Source organism: Salarias fasciatus (assembly GCF_902148845.1).
Source record: "Salarias fasciatus chromosome 23 unlocalized genomic scaffold, fSalaFa1.1 super_scaffold_20, whole genome shotgun sequence".
Taxonomy (NCBI): domain Eukaryota; kingdom Metazoa; phylum Chordata; class Actinopteri; order Blenniiformes; family Blenniidae; genus Salarias; species Salarias fasciatus.
Window position 1 is genome coordinate 17,347,463 of NW_021941230.1, and position 17,633 is coordinate 17,365,095.

The 17,633-nt window shown below is 51.8% G+C and overlaps 2 protein-coding genes and 1 long non-coding RNA gene across 6 annotated transcripts in view; 2 read left to right on the forward strand and 1 right to left on the reverse strand.

The window, feature by feature from the left end:
• Positions 1-5,071, forward strand: part of zeb2b (zinc finger E-box binding homeobox 2b) — a 71,455-nt gene extending 66,384 nt beyond the window's left edge. For 2 of the 4 annotated variants that reach the window (XM_030085822.1, XM_030085823.1), the window contains exons 9-10: positions 1,864-2,044; positions 3,806-5,071. In XM_030085822.1, coding sequence (XP_029941682.1) covers positions 1,864-2,044; positions 3,806-4,407 — 783 coding nt within the window. In that variant the 3' untranslated portion in view covers positions 4,408-5,071. The remainder of the gene's footprint in view (positions 1-1,863; positions 2,045-3,805) is intronic. The other 2 variants (XM_030085824.1, XM_030085825.1) reach the window with 1 other exon arrangement.
• Positions 1-17,633, forward strand: part of LOC115383908 (basic proline-rich protein-like) — a gene marked incomplete at its 5' end in the record, with an annotated part of 236,315 nt that overhangs the window by 161,417 nt on the left and 57,265 nt on the right.
• On the reverse strand, positions 247-17,383 carry LOC115383749 (uncharacterized). The gene is made up of 3 exons (XR_003930742.1): positions 17,374-17,383; positions 2,776-2,780; positions 247-426 (listed from the first exon to the last, which is right to left on the reverse strand). It is a non-coding gene; the product is annotated as an uncharacterized LOC115383749 (long non-coding RNA).

Genomic DNA, 17,633 nt, shown 5'->3' on the forward strand with positions numbered 1-17,633 from the left:
AGCCGCTCCCCCGGATTAATAATGCACCGGCTCCGTGTTCATTACCACTGAATGCTGAAGGCTGTTTAACATAGAGGGGAACCGTTCTGATGAAAAAAAGTATTAATAATGTTTCCTATTCTAAGTTATTAAATTAGATTTTAAAAATACAGCTACAGGCGTTTAGTTCAAATTGATTGCGGGGTGATAGTGGCCCCTTCTTAAAACACAGCGCGGCGCGGCGCCGGCGCCGGCCTCACATTATCACGCTCACATTCATTACCGGAGCTCGATATTGGCCATTAAGGTGCACCTTCTGATGTTAATCATTATATGAGTTTGCATTTTCAAGAAAGGCTCCGCTGGTGAACATTGTTCCTCCTCAATTCATTTTTAAGGCTAATCTTCATCATAAAGGGGAATTTTAGAGGAATTAACAGAATTAGGCTTCAATAAGGAGCCATGGCGGGAGAACGGAACCTGAGACACGGGAGGACAGGGGGACGGAGGGACGGAGGGACGGACAGCATGAAAATGTTCTATACTTTAACTTTAGCTTTAGCTGTAGAGTTTTTACAGCAGCAGATTGGATCAATTTACCTGAAGTGAAAACAGAATTTCTTACATTTCAGTCTTCAGTCTAATAACACGTGAAACAGGTTCTAAAGTGGATTCATCAGTAATAAGGATCAATAAGAGAAGAACCTGCAATAATTTATCAACATCATGTAAAAAGTTAAGAAAATGTAATATTCAGATGTCATATCACATGTAATAATAGTTGATATTATATAATAAATAATGTAATAATAAATTAGTAACATGTAGAAAAAGTTCACGTGTTATAAAATTATTCATTAATTTTTATTAATTATTTTAATATTAATGATAATAATGGGTGATAATATTGTGTAATAATAAACCAGTAACATGCATTAACATGTGAGAATATGTAATAATAGGTTAGTAACACGTAATAATAATCAATAACATGTCATCAATTAGTAACGTATCAAAACGTTGATAGGATGTAATAATAAATTAGTAGTGTGCAATAATCATAATAATAATGTGTAATAATAGTAATTAATGAGGTGTAATGATAATGAATGAGTTGTAGTAATAATAAAGTGTATTAATCAATAATGTATAATAATAATAATAATAATAATAATAATAATAATAATAATAATAATAATGATAATAGAAATAATAATAATAATGTGTGATAATAACAATAAATGTGCTGTAGTAATAATGAGGTGTTGTAATAATAATGAATGAGTTGTCATAATAATAGTCAATAATGTGTCGTAATAATAATAATAATATTATTATAAAAAGTGTAGTAATAATAATAAATACTGTGTAATAATATTGATAAATAAGCTGTAGTAGTAATAATCAATAAGGTGTAGTAACAGTAATAATAATAAGGTGTAATATTATTAAATAAGGCGTAGTAATGATAACCAATAAGGTGTAGTAATAATAATAATAATAATAATAATAAAGGAGTTGTGCGGCTCCTGTGGTGAACCCGTCGGTCGGGCTGAACTGCAGTGATCCAGTCTGAGGCCTCGGCAGGACACCTGCTGCTGGGCTGAATGTTGGAGGGGAAAGCTGCTGGGGGGTCAGAGGTCGGGGGTCGGGGGGTCAGGAGGGTATTTCTGATCAGTGATTATTGGCTGATCGGTGGTGTTGTGTTGAATCTCGGGACTTCCTGTTGGGGTTTTCTCTGCTGTCAGATGAAAAGCAGCGCTGAGCTGCAGGTTGTCGTCGATCCGCTGCTGGAGGATTCCTCTCTGACTGACTCTCCCCCCCCCCCCTCCCCCCCCTCTCCCCCTCTCTGCGTTGTGTTCTTGTGTTTGTGCGTCTCTGAAGGGGGACCTGCTCGACGCCACTCCAGACTACATGTCAGGGCTGGACGACATGACAGACCCCGACTCCTGTCTGTCGCGGAAGAAGATAAAGAAGACTGAAAGTGGTATGTACGCGTGTGACTTGTGCGACAAAACATTCCAGAAGAGCAGTTCCCTTCTAAGACACAAATATGAACACACAGGTATATACTGTTCTAGACCCTTATTTTAAACCCCATGCTTCTTTCATGTTCTCATGTCTGTGTTCGAATCCTCTCAGTATTGATCCGTCTTTTGGGATTGATTCTCTGTCTCCTCCCCTCTCTTCCTCCTTTCCTTCCTCTGTTTGACTTGTTTGTTTCCCCACAGCTAACGTTGCTTCTTCATTGACAGGATTGTGTTGTTCTGACTGTGATGAGAAAGTTTGGGCGTGTTTTGGGGAAAGGGGGACGCGCGTCGCGTCGCGGCGGCGGCGGCGGCGAGCTTCGCGCTCCTGCTGTCTGAATCACTCCGCTATCTTAAGAGACACGCATCAATTCACCTCGACGTAGAAAGGCAGAGAAAAGGCCCTAATGCCTTTATCGGGACCATTATTGGCGATAGATCGCATCAGCAGCGGCGCGGCGGCGGCGAGGCTTCAGAGCATCGATAACAAGTCTTTCATTACGGTTATTATACGGAGATCCTCTTTCAGCAGGTTGCATCATTTATTTCATCCACTATCTGGATGGGAGCGCTCGCCGCCGCCTTATCTGCCCGCACATAAAAGGGAGGGAGGGCGCCGCGGCGGCGGAACACACTCTTTTAAAAGAGGCGGCGTTATCTGTACGGCGGCGGCGGCGGAGGAGGAGGAGGAGGAGGAGGAGGAGGAGGAGGAGGAGGAGGAGGCGGGCCTCTCCAGCTCCGGACGCTGCGCTTTCATCTCTGTTTCTACCGGCGCTGAAGTGCAGCAGGCAGGGAGTCACGTGACCCGGCGGGCCGCCATGTTTACCTGGAGGGGGGGGTGGAGGCTCAGGACAGGTGGAGGAGGGTGACCGGTCCGCCTCCTCCACCTGTCGCTGCTCCAGTTTGGTTCTGTAGCGTCGTTTGGCGAGGAGCGGCGTCCTGAGAGCAGGAGCTGAGGCGACCGTCTGCGATCGTTTATGACCGTCTGCAACCGTTTCCGACCGTTTCCGACCGTCTGCGACCGTTTCCGACCGTCTGCGACCGTTTCCGACCGTTTCCAACCGTTTCCGACCGTTTCCGACCGTCTGCGACCGTCTGCGACCGTTTCCGACTGTCTGCGACCGTTTCCGACCGTCTGCGACCGTCTGCGACCGTTTCCGACCGTCTGCGACCGTTTGCGACCGTCTGCGACCGTTTCCGACCGTCTGCGACCGTCTGCGACCGTTTCCGACCGTCTGCGACCGTTTGCGACCGTCTGCGACCGTTTCCGACCGTCTGCGACCGTTTCCGACTGTCTGCGACCGTTTCCGACCGTCTGCGACCGTTTGCGACCGTCTGCGACTATCTGCGACTATCTGCGACCGTTTCCGACCGTTTACGACCGTTTCCGACCGTCTGCGACCGTTTCCGACCGTCTGCGACCGTTTCCGACCGTCTGCGACCGTTTACGACCGTTTCCGACCGTCTGCGACCGTCTGCGACCGTTTCCGACCGTCTGCGACCGTTTACGACCGTTTCCGACCGTCTGCGACCGTCTGCGACCGTTTACGACCGTCTGCGACTATCTGTGACCATCTACAACCGTCTTTGACCGCGGCGGGGGGCTTCTCTTCAGCGCTAGCTCAGCGTTTCGTACCTCACGCTAGCCTAGCCCGACGCCCCCCGTGGCGGTTCCCCCCCCCCCCCCCCCTGACCCCCCCACGCCGCCGTGCCTTGCTGTGCTTGCTGCTGTGTGTTTGTGCACGCCGTGTGCGGCCCGACTCTCACGCCGCCGCGCCGCTCTCTCCGTGTGTCCGCAGGCAAGCGGCCGCACCAGTGCCAGATCTGCAAGAAGGCCTTCAAACACAAGCACCACCTGATCGAGCACTCCCGGCTGCACTCCGGAGAGAAGCCCTACCAGTGCGACAAGTGCGGCAAGCGCTTCTCCCACTCGGGCTCGTACTCGCAGCACATGAACCACCGCTACTCCTACTGCAAGCGGGAGGCGGAGGAGCGGGAGGCGGCGGAGCGCGAGGCCCGCGAGAAGGGCCACCTGGAGCCCACCGAGCTGCTCATGAGCAGGGCATACTTACAGGGCATGACTCCTCAGGGCTACCCGGAGCTGGCGGAGCGCGACGCCATCCTGAGGCACGACGCCGCCGCCGCCGCCGCCGCCGTCGTCGTCAACGGGGCCGTCAGAGAGGGACGCAAGGAAGTGGAAGGAACGTACGCCAAGATGGCGGGGCGCGGGGAGGAGGAGTTCGAGGAGGAGGAGGAGGAGAGCAAGAGCATGGACACGGACCCGGACACGTTGAGGGACGAGGAGGAGAACGGAGAGCACTCCATGGACGATAGCTCGCTGGACGGCAAGATGGAAACCAAATCGGATCACGAGGACGCCATGATGGAGGACGGCATGTAACCAGAGCGGCGGCGGCGGTGGCGATGGCGGCGGCGATGGCGGCGGCGCCTCACAAGCTTCCCATCTTAAAGAAAACTGTCCGTGCCTGAAGCTTCCGGGAAGCTTGGTTTGACGGACTCCTCCACCCTCCCCCCTCCTCCTCCGGGGGGGTGGAGGAGGAGGCGGAGGAGGAGGAGGAGGAGGCGCGGGTTTGTGAAATAAGCTGCATTATGCAAAGCGAGCGGTGACGGAGCGACGCCTGTGATGAGATGTACAGTACTAAGGCCTGACAGCGTGTGGTGCTAACCTCCTCAGATAAACCTGTGTTCCATAGTATTTATAGCACAACTAGTGACTTGTACAAATTGCACTCCGCTTCTATAATCATGAACAAAATAATAAAAAGTATTGCCTATGTATATATTTATACAGTGTTGGAAAAAGAGCAGTGTTACTGCAGTCCTCGGATATGACCTTTGACCCCTCCCCCCTCCCTGGCCCCGCCTCCTTCACCTCCATCTGCAGCCACACTGTTTCCGGCCTCCGGAATCAAATGAAAGGAATCTGAACTGACGGAGGCTCTTCTCGTTCTCGTTGTCGTTCTGTTGTTTTTATTTTTTATTTTCTAATTAATGGAGTTTTAAAGAGACCTTCGTTTTAAGGGAAACATTTATGGATGGATGGTCGGAACAAAAAAAAAGAAAAAAGAAAAAAGAAGCAAAACAAATGAAGGACGAAGCCTTTGTAAGGTGTTTTTGATAAGAAAAAAGAAGCCTTATATGCAAACCTTTTAACCTGTGTGTTTTCTGCAAGTGCCACCCTCGTATTGTGTAAAAGGAAGGTTACTTTTTTCACCAGCTTCAGTATTATTCTTCTTCTTCTGGAAATGGTTCACCACCCGTGTCAGTATTAAGACTTATAGGCAGCAGTTCCTTAGTTTACATTATGTTGTGCAATGTTTTCTCACTTAACTTTGTCAGTATTACACCAAACCATTTTTTTTTTTCTTTTTGAAAACAGCAAATTGCATTCATTTATTTGTAGGTTTGAAAAAAAAAAAAAAACATTATTTATGTGGCCCATTTTATATTTCCTAATTTTATTTATTTCATACTGTTGTGTACAGTACTATAGGTCTTCAATATATAGATATATTTTAGTAAAAAGGAACATGGTGTCGATCATAGGGGCAAATTTTACGTAAAGAGAGCATTTATTGTGTTTTGAAACATTGTGAAATGCGAAGTTTAATCTTATTTTATTTTATTTCTTTTTATTTTCCAGTGACTGGAAAATTCCAAATTTGGGAACTTTTATACAATTGTGAAAACACTGTATTTTCGACTGAAAAAAAAAAAAATTCCACTTTCTTCATCTTTGTTTCTTTTTTTAAGCTAAAAAAAATGAAGAGGGACTGTTAAATACTATGTATGATATCATGACTGAAGAAGAATCTTTCCTGAAATGTCTTTGTAAAAGTATTATTGAATTCTTAATTTGTAATTTCTCTTGAAAATGACCCTGCTCGAATAAAAGTAGCCAAATTACAGAGTACCCAACCCTGGGCGCTTCATGTTTATTCACAAACTCTCTTCAGAATGGCCCGAAAGCGGCGGCGGCGGCGGCGGCGGCGTCTTCGCCTGCTGCTCATTATTATGTTAATTACACACACTTTCAATTCACTTCCTCCCGGATCAAAGTCACAGACCCCTGTCTGAGAAACTCCACACTTATTTATTCACACAAACACTCACACACACACACACACACACACACACACACAGCGCTCATCGTTTATTTGGGATTTCACGTTGACCGATCTGAGGCGGTCAGGAAATCACCGCAGGAAGCTGGAAAACCGGATTTTATGATTAAAAAAAAAAAAAAAACAATTTGTGGAAAAATGCTTCATTTTTGAAGGAAATGAGCGAAACCGGGCGGAGGAGTTTAAATTAAATCATACTGAACAGGTGATTTTAACCTTTTGACCTGTCAGTGTGAGGAAACGACCCTCCGGGGCCATTTTGGAAACTTTCCCGCCTCCGGCGTGACGGCGGTCTGGAGTCCGCCGGAGCCTCGCCGCTCCGCCCGCCCGGCCGGCCGGCCGCCTTATGCAGATTCCGAGCAAACATCAAACGGCCCGGATGAAAGGAGCCGAGGCCGAGCGTCGGGACGAGCTCGCCACGTCCCCGCTTCCCGATCGATCGGCTCGCCGCCCGCCATCAAAGAGGGTCTTAAACGATTAGCTGATGAATGTGATCGTGTGCCGCGGGGAGGGAGGAGGGGGCCGTCCGCCGCTCCGATCGCAGCCGCTCGCCGCAAGGTCAAAGGTCGGCCGGCGTGTGATGAAACGACGGTGTAACGACAGGGAAGAGAAGCCAGCCTTCACTTCCATCAGAGTTCCCCGGTTTGAGTCGCTGAGCGTCGGCAAGTTTATTCAGAAGACGTCCGGTTAATCCCAGAGACGTCCTGAGCAGCGTCTGGAAACAAATATTGGTTTGACGGCTGATCCAATTAGCCCCGCCCCCTACCACACACACACACACACACACACACACATGGAGTGGTCCCTCCTCTGAGCGCCGTGCGGCCATATGCTGCGTTTTGGACAGCTGAGTTCTGATGATTCACCGCCGGCCGCCGCGTCCGGAGATCAGAGTCCGTCCTGCCCGAGGCCGCCGCTCAGCTGCACGCACACACACACACACACACACACACACACACACACTCACACACTCCAGCACCAAATCCAATGACGACAACTACCAAAACTGTTTTATTCATTCTAAACTTTCAACCCGAAGCTCGACTGAGGAGCAGGACGACGTGAAAAGACGAGATTAAAGCGTGAGACGGCGTGAAGGAGACGTCCGCGGCCGGCGGGCGGCGGCAGGGCGGAGGTCGGGTTTCCGCGTTGAGGCCTGCCGGAGAAAACACAGCCTGAAATAAAGCTCATGAGTCAGTCCAGTCGACTCCAGTCTCATCGCGGCAGCAGAACCCAAAACAACATCCGTGTGACGGCGGCGTCCCTGGAGAACAGCAGAACCCAGATCTGAGGTCCTCCGGCGAGCATCTGGAACGCACACGCACCTCGAAATAGACCTGGATGGAGATTAAATAAGCTCACTTCCTCATCACTCTTTATTGGTTCTCACACACACACACACACACACACACACACACACACACACACACACACACACAGAGCACATATTTCTCCAGATTCTGGATTTAGACTTGTTCCGGGTGCAGCGCGTCCAGATGATGGATGAACGTAAAGGAGAACAAACAGAAGAAGAAGAGAGCAAACAAAAGAAGAAGACTGTGAGGATGAACGCACAGCTGCCGGAAACACAGTCAAACACTCACACTCCGCACGGCTCCGCTCGAGCAACGACCTCGCGTGCGTGCGCGCGTTCACGTGCGCGCGCACGTGCCTCCGCGCACCTGGCCACGAGCTGCCAATTAAGCTGCAATCAGGTGCTGCTGTGGGCGGAGCTTCGGGACAATCCCGGGGGAAGACGGTGGAAAGGAAAATAACACCGTTTAACGGGAAAAAAAACCCCTCAGAACCGGGCTCCGAACCAGAACCGGGACCAGAACCGGAACCAGACGGTAGACAGCGTCAGGCACGTCCGGACCAGGTGAGTTCAGCCGCTTTTTTCTTAAATTAATCAAGCTGTCCTGAGGTGGGACGTTTCGGATTAACTGGTGTCCGTGTTAACTGGTGACCTGCTTCCTGGATCACCGCCCGGTTGGAACTGGAGCAGCGGGCCGGAGGTCACTCGTTAACACGGAAACCTTTTAACCCGAAACACCTTAGCTAAAACGCTCACGATGTTGGATTCACGCTAACAAAATCTGAATAATATTCACATTTTGTTTGCTTCTAATAGTTTTTTTTTGGGGCGTGTGTCGGTAAAATATGTTAATTTTCTTAGGTGAAAGGTGTTTTCATATGTTATGTGAATATTTATACCGTGAATTAAAGGATGCGTATTTTCCTTCGCGCTAAAAAAAAAGAAAATAATAATAATAAAACCATTTTCTGACTCTTCTGTCCCAATAAAGACCTGTATCTTTATTTTGGCTTTATTTGGGAATATTGCCACGCATAAATAATGTGAATTAAAATGCCTGTGTGTAATTTGGCACTGTATAAACCCAGTTGAATGGAATTAATTGGAAACACGTCCGTTGTCATGCAGCCACGAAGAGATGAATTTATCTTCCTCAATCTTAAAAAAAACAAGAGTTTCCCTGATTTTAGTGGAGAAAACTTCTGAACCTTCTTTTGGGTTGATTGCTGCTGTTGCTAAGCAACAGACTGAGGATTTTTGGACAATTTCTAGGAAGAGAAAATCTTAATATAGCAAGTTTTTACAGAGAGAAACTGCCTCTGAAACCTGAAATGGTTTTAAGGCATAATGCAGCTGTTTGATTAAAGTTAAGCGGTTTGTTTCCACCTGCTTTTATTTTTTTAAATGCTGGAATTGAAAACACAATCGAGCGACAGGATTAAAGTGTTTTGTTGGAGCTGAACCTGGAGCCAGGAAGTGTTTTTTTTTCCTTCCTCTTTAATACTGGAGCAGAAACCTGTAACCCCAGACACACTCTGACATGTGTTTTACACATCTGGATCCAAACCTCATGTTAATAGCAGGTGGAAGCGAGGTGCGGGGGGGGGTCAAAGGTCAGCGCCGAGCGGGGAGCTGATGCCTCCGTTCGGTGTCGGACGAGTGGAGGACGCTGCACACTTTTGACCTCATTAAATGATTTACATATTCCCATATGGAGCCGGGGCCATTCACAGGGCGGATGAAGGGTGGAGGAGGAGGGGGGGGGGGCGGGGGGGGGGGGGGCTGCTCGGGCCTGGCACTCTCCGACAGAAAGTTCAATGACACGCAGGGAGGAAAAACGCAGTGACCAGCGGGGATTAGCCAATCAGAGCGTCAGAAGAGCAGCCAGCTGTTCCTCCTGGCGGCGGCGGAAAGAGGCCGGAGCAGGTGGCGCCGCGCCGTGCCAGCGGTGCTACAGAGGAGCAGAGCGACGGCAAGACGGCGGCGAGGGCGATAAAAGGAAGTGGCGCCGGCCTGGCCTCGCCTGGCGCGTTGATGTTCCTGCAGTACTTCTGTCCTCTTTTCTTCTCCTGCCTGCCGCTTCTTCTTCTTCTTCTTCTTCTCCCGCCGCCATTATTATGCATAAATATTCCAGGGACGCAGAAAAACTCTGCTTCTTCTTCTTTTCTTTCTTTTTTTTTTTCTCTCCCTTCAAACTGAACTTGAAAGCAGCGGCTCGCTCTTTATTTATGAGCCGTTTTGCGAAACAGATCCAAAACGCTCCGCGGAGCATCAACGGGAAAGCAATTAGCAGGAGGTGTGAAAGGTACCGGCGAGCGAGGAGGTCGGCGGCGGCGGGGGAACGAGGGGCGCCCGGTGAAAAGGCTCATTATTAAAATGAGACTGAAAGCCTGGTTTCATCCTCGCTGTCCTCTGCTGCTCTGGGATGAAAGCTCCTGTGATGTCTCTCTCTCTCTCTCTCTCTTTGGGACTGCCTACGTTTCCCAGAATGCCGAGCGGGGCGGCCTGGCATGTGAACTGGAGGTGACAGGGAGTGGCGGGGGGTCGGGGGGTCAGCGGGGGGGTCGGCCGGGCCAGCGCTGCCTCTTCCAGTGAATGCAGCAGCTGCAGAGCGTCACAAAGACAACAATGCTGCCGTGGCGGGGGAGGGGAGGGGGGTCAGCGGGGGGGTCGGCCCACCGCCGTGCTGTTGGACAGCGCAGCCCCCCCCCCCCCCCCCCCACCCCCACCCCACCCCCACCAGGACTTCTATTGATTTGCATTTATGTTTTGACGCTCCGGCTCCCAGCGAAACGCCACGCTTGGCACAGCGGAGCTAACGCTAGTGCTAACGCTAACTCCTCCAAACTTCACGTGCACTGACAGCGTGCACGTTCCACCGGACTGAAGGCGGTAACTTCTGGTCACGGTGACCTGAGCTGACACAAACTGCCACTTCCTGTTTCCAGAATAAAAGTCGCTGATGTGAACAGTGACTGTTTCACTAAACTCCTCTTTCCATTTCGTGACTGAAAACTGAAGCAGGCGAGGTTTAAGGTTTCCTCGTTAAACTCGTCTTTCTCTGCTCGTCAGGCCTCGAGTGAGACTGCGGGGACAGGAAGCGGCGGCGTCCAGCCGGAGGCGGCCATGGACAGGTAGGAGACTCGGCGTGTTTTCATGCAGAAGCTGCAGCGAAGGTTCAAACCAAACGGGCCTCGAGCCGAAGTGAAGGAGGGAAAGTTTCCCGCCGTGCAGACGGAGTCAGCTGTTCGTGATAATAGAGTCGGGGAGGGCGGAGGGACGCCGCACGGCGCTCCGCCCGTCAGAATGAGACGACGAGGACGAGCCTCAGACTCTCTCTGCTTCCACAAAGATTCCATTAAAATGTAGTTTCCTCACAATAATGGAGACGAGATGGAATCTGGAGCCGTGTGGAGACGAGATCTGCAGGCGTCAGCACAGCCGGCGGCGTGGACGCGCTGGACGCGCTGGAGATGCTGGACGCGCTGGAGACGCTGGAGACGCTGGAGACGCTGGAGACGCTGGAGCTGCTCGGTTGGAGCTGCCGGAGAGTTTGAGGGCGGAGCAGCTGTTTCTACACCTTCATGTCAACCTGGAGTCTTCAGGCGTTCATCAGGAACATTCACTGCTTCATTCCTCTTAAATCCAACCTTGTGTCTTCACTGAGGCCGTTCGGCAGTTTGAACTGACTTGTTTAGCGTTAGCTTGTTTAGCGTTAGCTTGTTTCGTGTTAGCTTGTTGAGCTAACGCTGGTGAACTGCTGGGTTTCCACCTGCTCAGGTCTGAGACAGGAGGGACTGGCTGGAGGTGTGTGTGTGTGTGTGTGAGTGTGTGTGAGTGTGTGTGAGTGTGTGTGTGTGTGTGTGTGTGTGTGTGTGTGTGGCCCCCGCAGGCCTCAGGGACGGCTGATTGTGTGTTTTGTCTTTTGATATGCACAAACACACACGGCGGCGGCGCGGCGGCTTTTGGGCTGAGGGCTGATTAGGATGCCGGCTCATGGCCGGGCGGAGGGGCACAGCTGGGTGCAGGGAACATCGCTCATTACCCTGTGAGGGGGGGTGAGGGGGGGGGGCGTGCCGGTGGAGGTGGAATCATATCATTGTGAATCAGCAGTCAGCTGGTGAGGCCTCCACCCTCTGAAGCTGGACCAAGAATGAACCTCAGGAGACCCCCAGACCCTACCAAAACCCCCAGACCCACCCAGAACCCCCCAAACAACCCAGATTCACCCAGGCCCTACCAGACCCCCAACCCTGCCTGTCCCCCCCGGCCCCACCCGGCCCCCCCCGGCCCTATAAATGGCAGCCTGGTCGTGACAGATCACGTCTAATGACGGAGCGGCGCCGTAATCAGGAGGTTGTGAGTTCGGTTCCTGTCTCCCCCTGTCTGCATGTCGAAGTGTCCTTGGGCAAGGCACTGAACCCTGTTGCTTTGGACAACAGCAACACTGGACGTTGGACGCCGGACTTCTGATGGTGGACGCTGGACGGCTGATGGCTGCCGGGGCGTTCCCGTCACTAATTCGCTGCCGTCCTCTTGATTTAATTAGACCCCCCCCTGCCCCCCGCCCCGCCCCCCCGCCCCGGACGAGGAGCGATGGGCTCTAATTAAGCGGCGGAGTTCAGCAGAGGAAGAGCGCAGCGTTAATGTGCTCATCAAATATCCATGGCTGCTTGGCCTTTGCCCTCCTTTTGCTCCCGTCTCCCCTCCCCCCGGCTGACGGGCCGGGCTTCCTGAAGGGGGGTCCGGTCCCGTCCCGGTCCCGGTCCCGTCTGACCGGAGGCGTCCCCCTCGGGGGTTTGGACCCTGGCCGTCCGCAGGGAGACGTCCTGCATGTGCTTCCTGCAGGGAAGCGTCTCCTCTGCAGCCTGCAGGGATTAGGCCTAATGACAGCAGTTAATTATATTAAGAGTAATTTTCAAAAACAGTTCATGAACTGCAAATTATACTTAAAACTGCTCCTTAATGCTCTTAACGGTAATTAAATAACCTCGTATGTTAAGAAAATGAGCACGTGGGAAGTTTTCCAAGTGTCCTGTCAGGATCTCCCTCTGCACCGTCTGTCCTCCGGAGCAGCGTTCTGACTGGTCCTCCGACAGAACCCTGAGACCAGGGTCCTGATTCTGGTCTCCGTCGGCGAGACGGACAGGAAGAGCCTCAGTTTTAACATTTCTGAAGAGAAGAATTTTATCAGCTGGGAGAACTCGCTTCATTATTTTAACTTTCAGAAAATGATGGAGACGTTTTCAGTTTTCTTTATGCATTTTTTTCTTTTTTTTTTTTTTTTTGCTATTGGGCTTCAGGAAGAACTGAATGAGTGTTGTCAGTGGTCTACAGTGGGACCAGAACCCCTCTGACCCGGTCCGGTCTGGTCCGGTCCGGTCTTGACGGGACTCTACGTGACGTTGTTGTCGCTCCGTTCATAAAAGCTCGAGGCGCCGAGTCTCACCGTCTGTTGCAGAGACACTTCTCTCCTCTCCTCCTCCTCGTCCTCTTCTTCCTCCTCCTCCTCCTCCTCCTCCTCCTCCTCTCCGTCCGTCTCGTCTCCAGGCTGCCGAGTCGTGGACGGGGGACGGGGGACGGGAGCGGTGCCGGATCGGAGCAGTTGTCTGTTTTAATCCCTGAACGCTGCTCGTCCTGCGTCTCCGAAGCGTCTCCGAGCGTCTCTGAGCTCTGCAGGAGGAAATAGAAAGCGGGGAGAATTATGTGCATTTGTCTGCCTGTAATTAGGTGTATTTCTTCCCTGAGTTTTTATTTAATGATTGGCTTTTACAGCAGAGGGCCGGTACTTGTGAAGTGTAATGATTCTCCACTCGGGCCGACTTAAAAAGGTGGAGAAGAGGGGGAGGAAGAAAGGCGCCGCCGTTCATCCTGCGGCTTTGAACAACCCTTAATCTGTACAAAATTTAGGTTGGCCTCGCCTCCTCCAGATCAAAGCCTCACGAGGAAGTATTATTCAATCATAACTGGTGTGTTAAAGCGGCAGAAGGCCATTGTCGGAGTACTTAGAGGAGCTTTTTCACCTCCGAACGGGAGGTTTGGAGGCTTTCCGAGTCGGGCCATTTGTGCAACTGTGCATATTAAATCTACTTGGAATTTCATGTTGCTGGGACTGTCTGTTCTGTGTGGCTCAAGTGCACCAGTGTGTGTGTGTGTGTGTGTGTGTGCGTGCTTTTTTTCCCCTCTCACACACTCGCATGCTAAACTATGCATGCACAAACACACGGACGCGCCGTATCTTCCATCTCTGCCGTGAAGCCAGACCCCCCTCGGCTTTTCTCACTTGTAATCATGTCCAAATTTGCACAGGAAGGCAGGGGGAAGGGGAGAGCCGTGTCAACTTGTGTGGGTGTTTTCTCTTGTGTGTATGTGTGTGTTTTTTCCTCACAAAACCGGCTTCTGATTACCGCCCGAGATCCAAATCACCTTCTGAAGCCTTTTCAAAGGCCGGCTGGGAGACGCCGCTTCCTCGGCCTCGCTCGCTCTCAGAACTTAAACTGGCTCCGAGAAGAAGGACGACCCCGGCCGCCGAGGAACGAGTGCGCGAAACACCGACGTGAAAGAGCGAGAGCGCACGTTTGAGCCGCTCCAGGAAGTGGAGGTCACGGCGGAAAGCCCCGGAAACATCCAGAACCCTCCAGCAGACCCGCTGCACTCGGATCATTTAGCTGCTGCTGCATCATTAAAGCTGCGCTGCCACACACACACACACACACACACACACACACGCATGTCTGCGTTTAGTTCACTTCAGCTGAATTTCCATTTGTTAAGAAGAAACAATAAGTAATACCTACGTAAAGGCTTATTCAGTACTTAATATTTGCTGCTGCTGCTCTTCTGGAATCGTCTGCGTTGAGAAACGCCGCCGCCGTGCTGCAGTGGGCGTGTTTTCTGCAGATTGTTCTGGAAGCAGAGTTTCTCTGAAGTCACAATCGGCCTGATCTCCAGTCTCTGTGTGGAAAACAGGAAGTGTCCGGAGTCCTGGATGCCTCTGCGATGAGATCTGCTGTCCAGGACGGGGTTTACTGCTCAGTCCGTCTGAACACAGGCGTTTCAGCACCGCTTTATTTCTGCTTCACATCGGCTCACGATGGGAAATATGCAGCGTGAAGATTTGACCTTTCACTCCACAGAGGAGCTTGAAAATTGTAAAATAGATAAATAATAAAGTCGACGTGTCCACTTCAGAGTGTTTGAGTCCAGAGTGAGCGGGACTCGTCCAAATCGAACCGCTTGTATTTGATCTTAGTTTAATTTAGCGTTAATAATCAGTCAGTAGTTTAATATTTCATGTTTTCAGGTCCAGACGCTGCAAAAGAAGATTCCTTTTTCCTAAATCTTTAGAAATAAATGAATCGTAGTCAGGAATATTCACCCCAAAATATCCGAGGACAAGCGATGACGGCATCATTCAAGATGGCCGCCCTCGGTACGTCTCCTGGGTTAAAGGTCGTGTCACATGGAGCAGAGTGCAGCAGGAGAAAACTGACGTGTTTCCAGATAAATGGTCCTCCGGACATTTATAGTTCTAACTGAATTCCTGCAGCAAAGAAAACAGAAAAACATAATTTTTTGTTCAGTTTTATTGCAATATGGGGAAAAAATACGCCGCGTTCTATCAGTTAAACTGTGTTTACTGCTGGATGGAGCAGCTGGACCTGCACCAGAACAAATCCGCCCCCGTGAACCTGAGGTGAATCGCTCTGCACTTGGGCGATTTCCAGCTTTCAGACTGGTTCTTTAGATCGTTATTTTGGGTGAGTAACAGCAGCTTTTAGCCGGTCTGGAGGGATTTCACTCCTTAAACCAGCGACCAGCGTGAACTCAGAGCGAACTGCTAGCTGCCTTAACGCTCAGTCGCATTCATGTCAAGGCTGTTTTTTAAATAATGAAGTTTAATTTCTAAAAAAAAAATAAACTGATCGGAGCTTAAAATCTTCAGATCTGTTCAGATTTTCTTCATGTCTTCCTGATTAGCTCTCCTCAGTCAGACCGAATCAGACGTATCAGGACAGGTACCGGGTACCTGCTGGGTCTCTGGTGTTCTGGTGTTCCGTGGCGTGGGTCTGGAGGCAGGAGGAGTCGTGGCGTGGGTCTGGGTGTCTGGAGGAGTCGTGGTGTGGGTCTGGAGGAGTCGTGGTGTGGGTCTGGAGGAGTCGTGGTGTGGGTCTGGGGGTCTGGAGGGGTCGTGGTGTGGGTCTGGAGGAGTCGTGGTGTGGGTCTGGAGGAGTCGTGGTGTGGGTCTGGGGGTCTGGAGGAGTCGTGGTGTGGGTCTGGGGGTCTGGAGGAGTCGTGGTGTGGGTCTGGAGGAGTCGTGGTGTGGGTCTGGGGGTCTGGAGGGGTCGTGGCGTGGGTCTGGAGGAGTCGTGGTGTGGGTCTGGAGGAGTCGTGGTGTGGGTCTGGAGGAGTCGTGGTGTGGGTCTGGGGGTCTGGAGGAGTCGTGGTGTGGGTCTGGGGGTCTGGAGGAGTCGTGGTGTGGGTCTGGAGGAGTCGTGGTGTGGGTCTGGGGGTCTGGAGGAGTCGTGGTGTGGGTCTGGAGGAGTCGTGGTGTGGGTCTGGGGGTCTGGAGGGGTCGTGGTGTGGGTCTGGAGGAGTCGTGGTGTGGGTCTGGGGGTCTGGAGGAGTCGTGGTGTGGGTCTGGAGCAGGACTCGCCGCTCCTTGCCGCTCCTCGCCGCTCCTCGCCGCTCCTCGCTGCCTGGCGGAGAGCTCCCGCTCGGTGGAGAGACTTGCTGCTGACGTGGCGTGGGATCAGAGAGTTGCCGGAGTTGTCGGGGTCGACATGTCCTTGGCTTCCTGCTGCATGTCTGCATTCAGAGGAGTTGGTGGCACTTCTGTGTGTGTGTGTGTGTTTCAGAGTGTGTGTCTGTGTTAGTGTACGTGTGTGTGTGTTTGAGAGTGTGTGTGTGTTGGTGTACGTGTGTGTGTGTGTGTGTGTGTGTGTGTGAGAGTGTGTGTCTGTGTTAGTGTACGTGTGTGTGTGTTTGAGAGTGTGTGTGTGTGTGTGTGTGTGTGTGTGTGTGTGAGAGAGTGTGTGTTGCAGCCCACCTTGGCAGTGGCTCTCACTCTCAGCGGGGCCCAGCCGGCGTGCTAGCAGTGCGAGCGCGGCGTAACAAAGCCGGGCCGCCTGTGCCCCCCCAACCCCCCCCTCCACCCCCCCCCCCCCCCCCCCCCTCCAACCCCCCCTCCACCCGCCTCCTGCCTCCACCCGCCCGCCCGGGCGGAGCGAGGTGCCACCTTTCAGGAGGAGAGCCTTGAGACGGCGCCACTCGACAATGAGACGGAGGAAGACTCCCCCCCCCCCCCCTTCCTCCACCCGCGGCCGTGAAAAGCAACTTTTCCTCCCACAACTTTGCGGCTCCTCGTTTGCGTGATGTGTCCGGGCGTCAATCTGGCGGCGCTGACGCTGCCCTCCGTCCGCCGCCGCCGGCCTCCCAGGCTGTAATGAGCCTGGCGGCCGCCGTCGCCGGTGTCAGGCCGCATCGGCCGGCCGGGCCGGACAGCGCCGCCGCGGAGGAGGGGAAGTGGGTCAGGGCTGCAGCCGACAGACCCGTGACACCGTGTGACGTGACCCGTTGGAGGGACCGGGCGCCGCGGGGCGAACAAATCAGAGGAAGGCAGAGCGGCGCTCGGCTCGGGAGGAACGCTCTGATCCCAGAACCACCTGACGGGGAAGAACCTGGGCTTTAAAGTGAGGCTGAACCGACCGTCAGCGGGATTCTGGGTAAATCCACAAAATATCAGCAGAACAACACATCAGAGTTCTGTCAGTTCTGCAGCCGGCTCGTTCAACAGCTGCAGACCTGCTGACGGACCAGATCCAGCATTTCTCCTCAGACCAGTCGATTTCCAGCTTTTAGATTCCGTTATTTTACCGCATCCTTCAGACTGAGTTATTTTATTTACCTGCAAAAACATAAAAAAATTAAAATCACCTTCCTGAAGCAAACAGAGGGAGGTCTGTTTGAACCCAGGAATCGTCCGATGGCGTCTGTCAGAAGTGTCATCTGTGAACGTCAGCTTCCCTGAAGAAGTGAGTTACTTCCTGTGACTCACAAATAACGTTTAATACGACTAAAAATACGTTAAAATCAGAATAGAGGAAGAGCTGAGTCACTGCATGTTGAAGAAGCGCCGGCCTGACGGGAGCCGCCTCACCGTGAAGG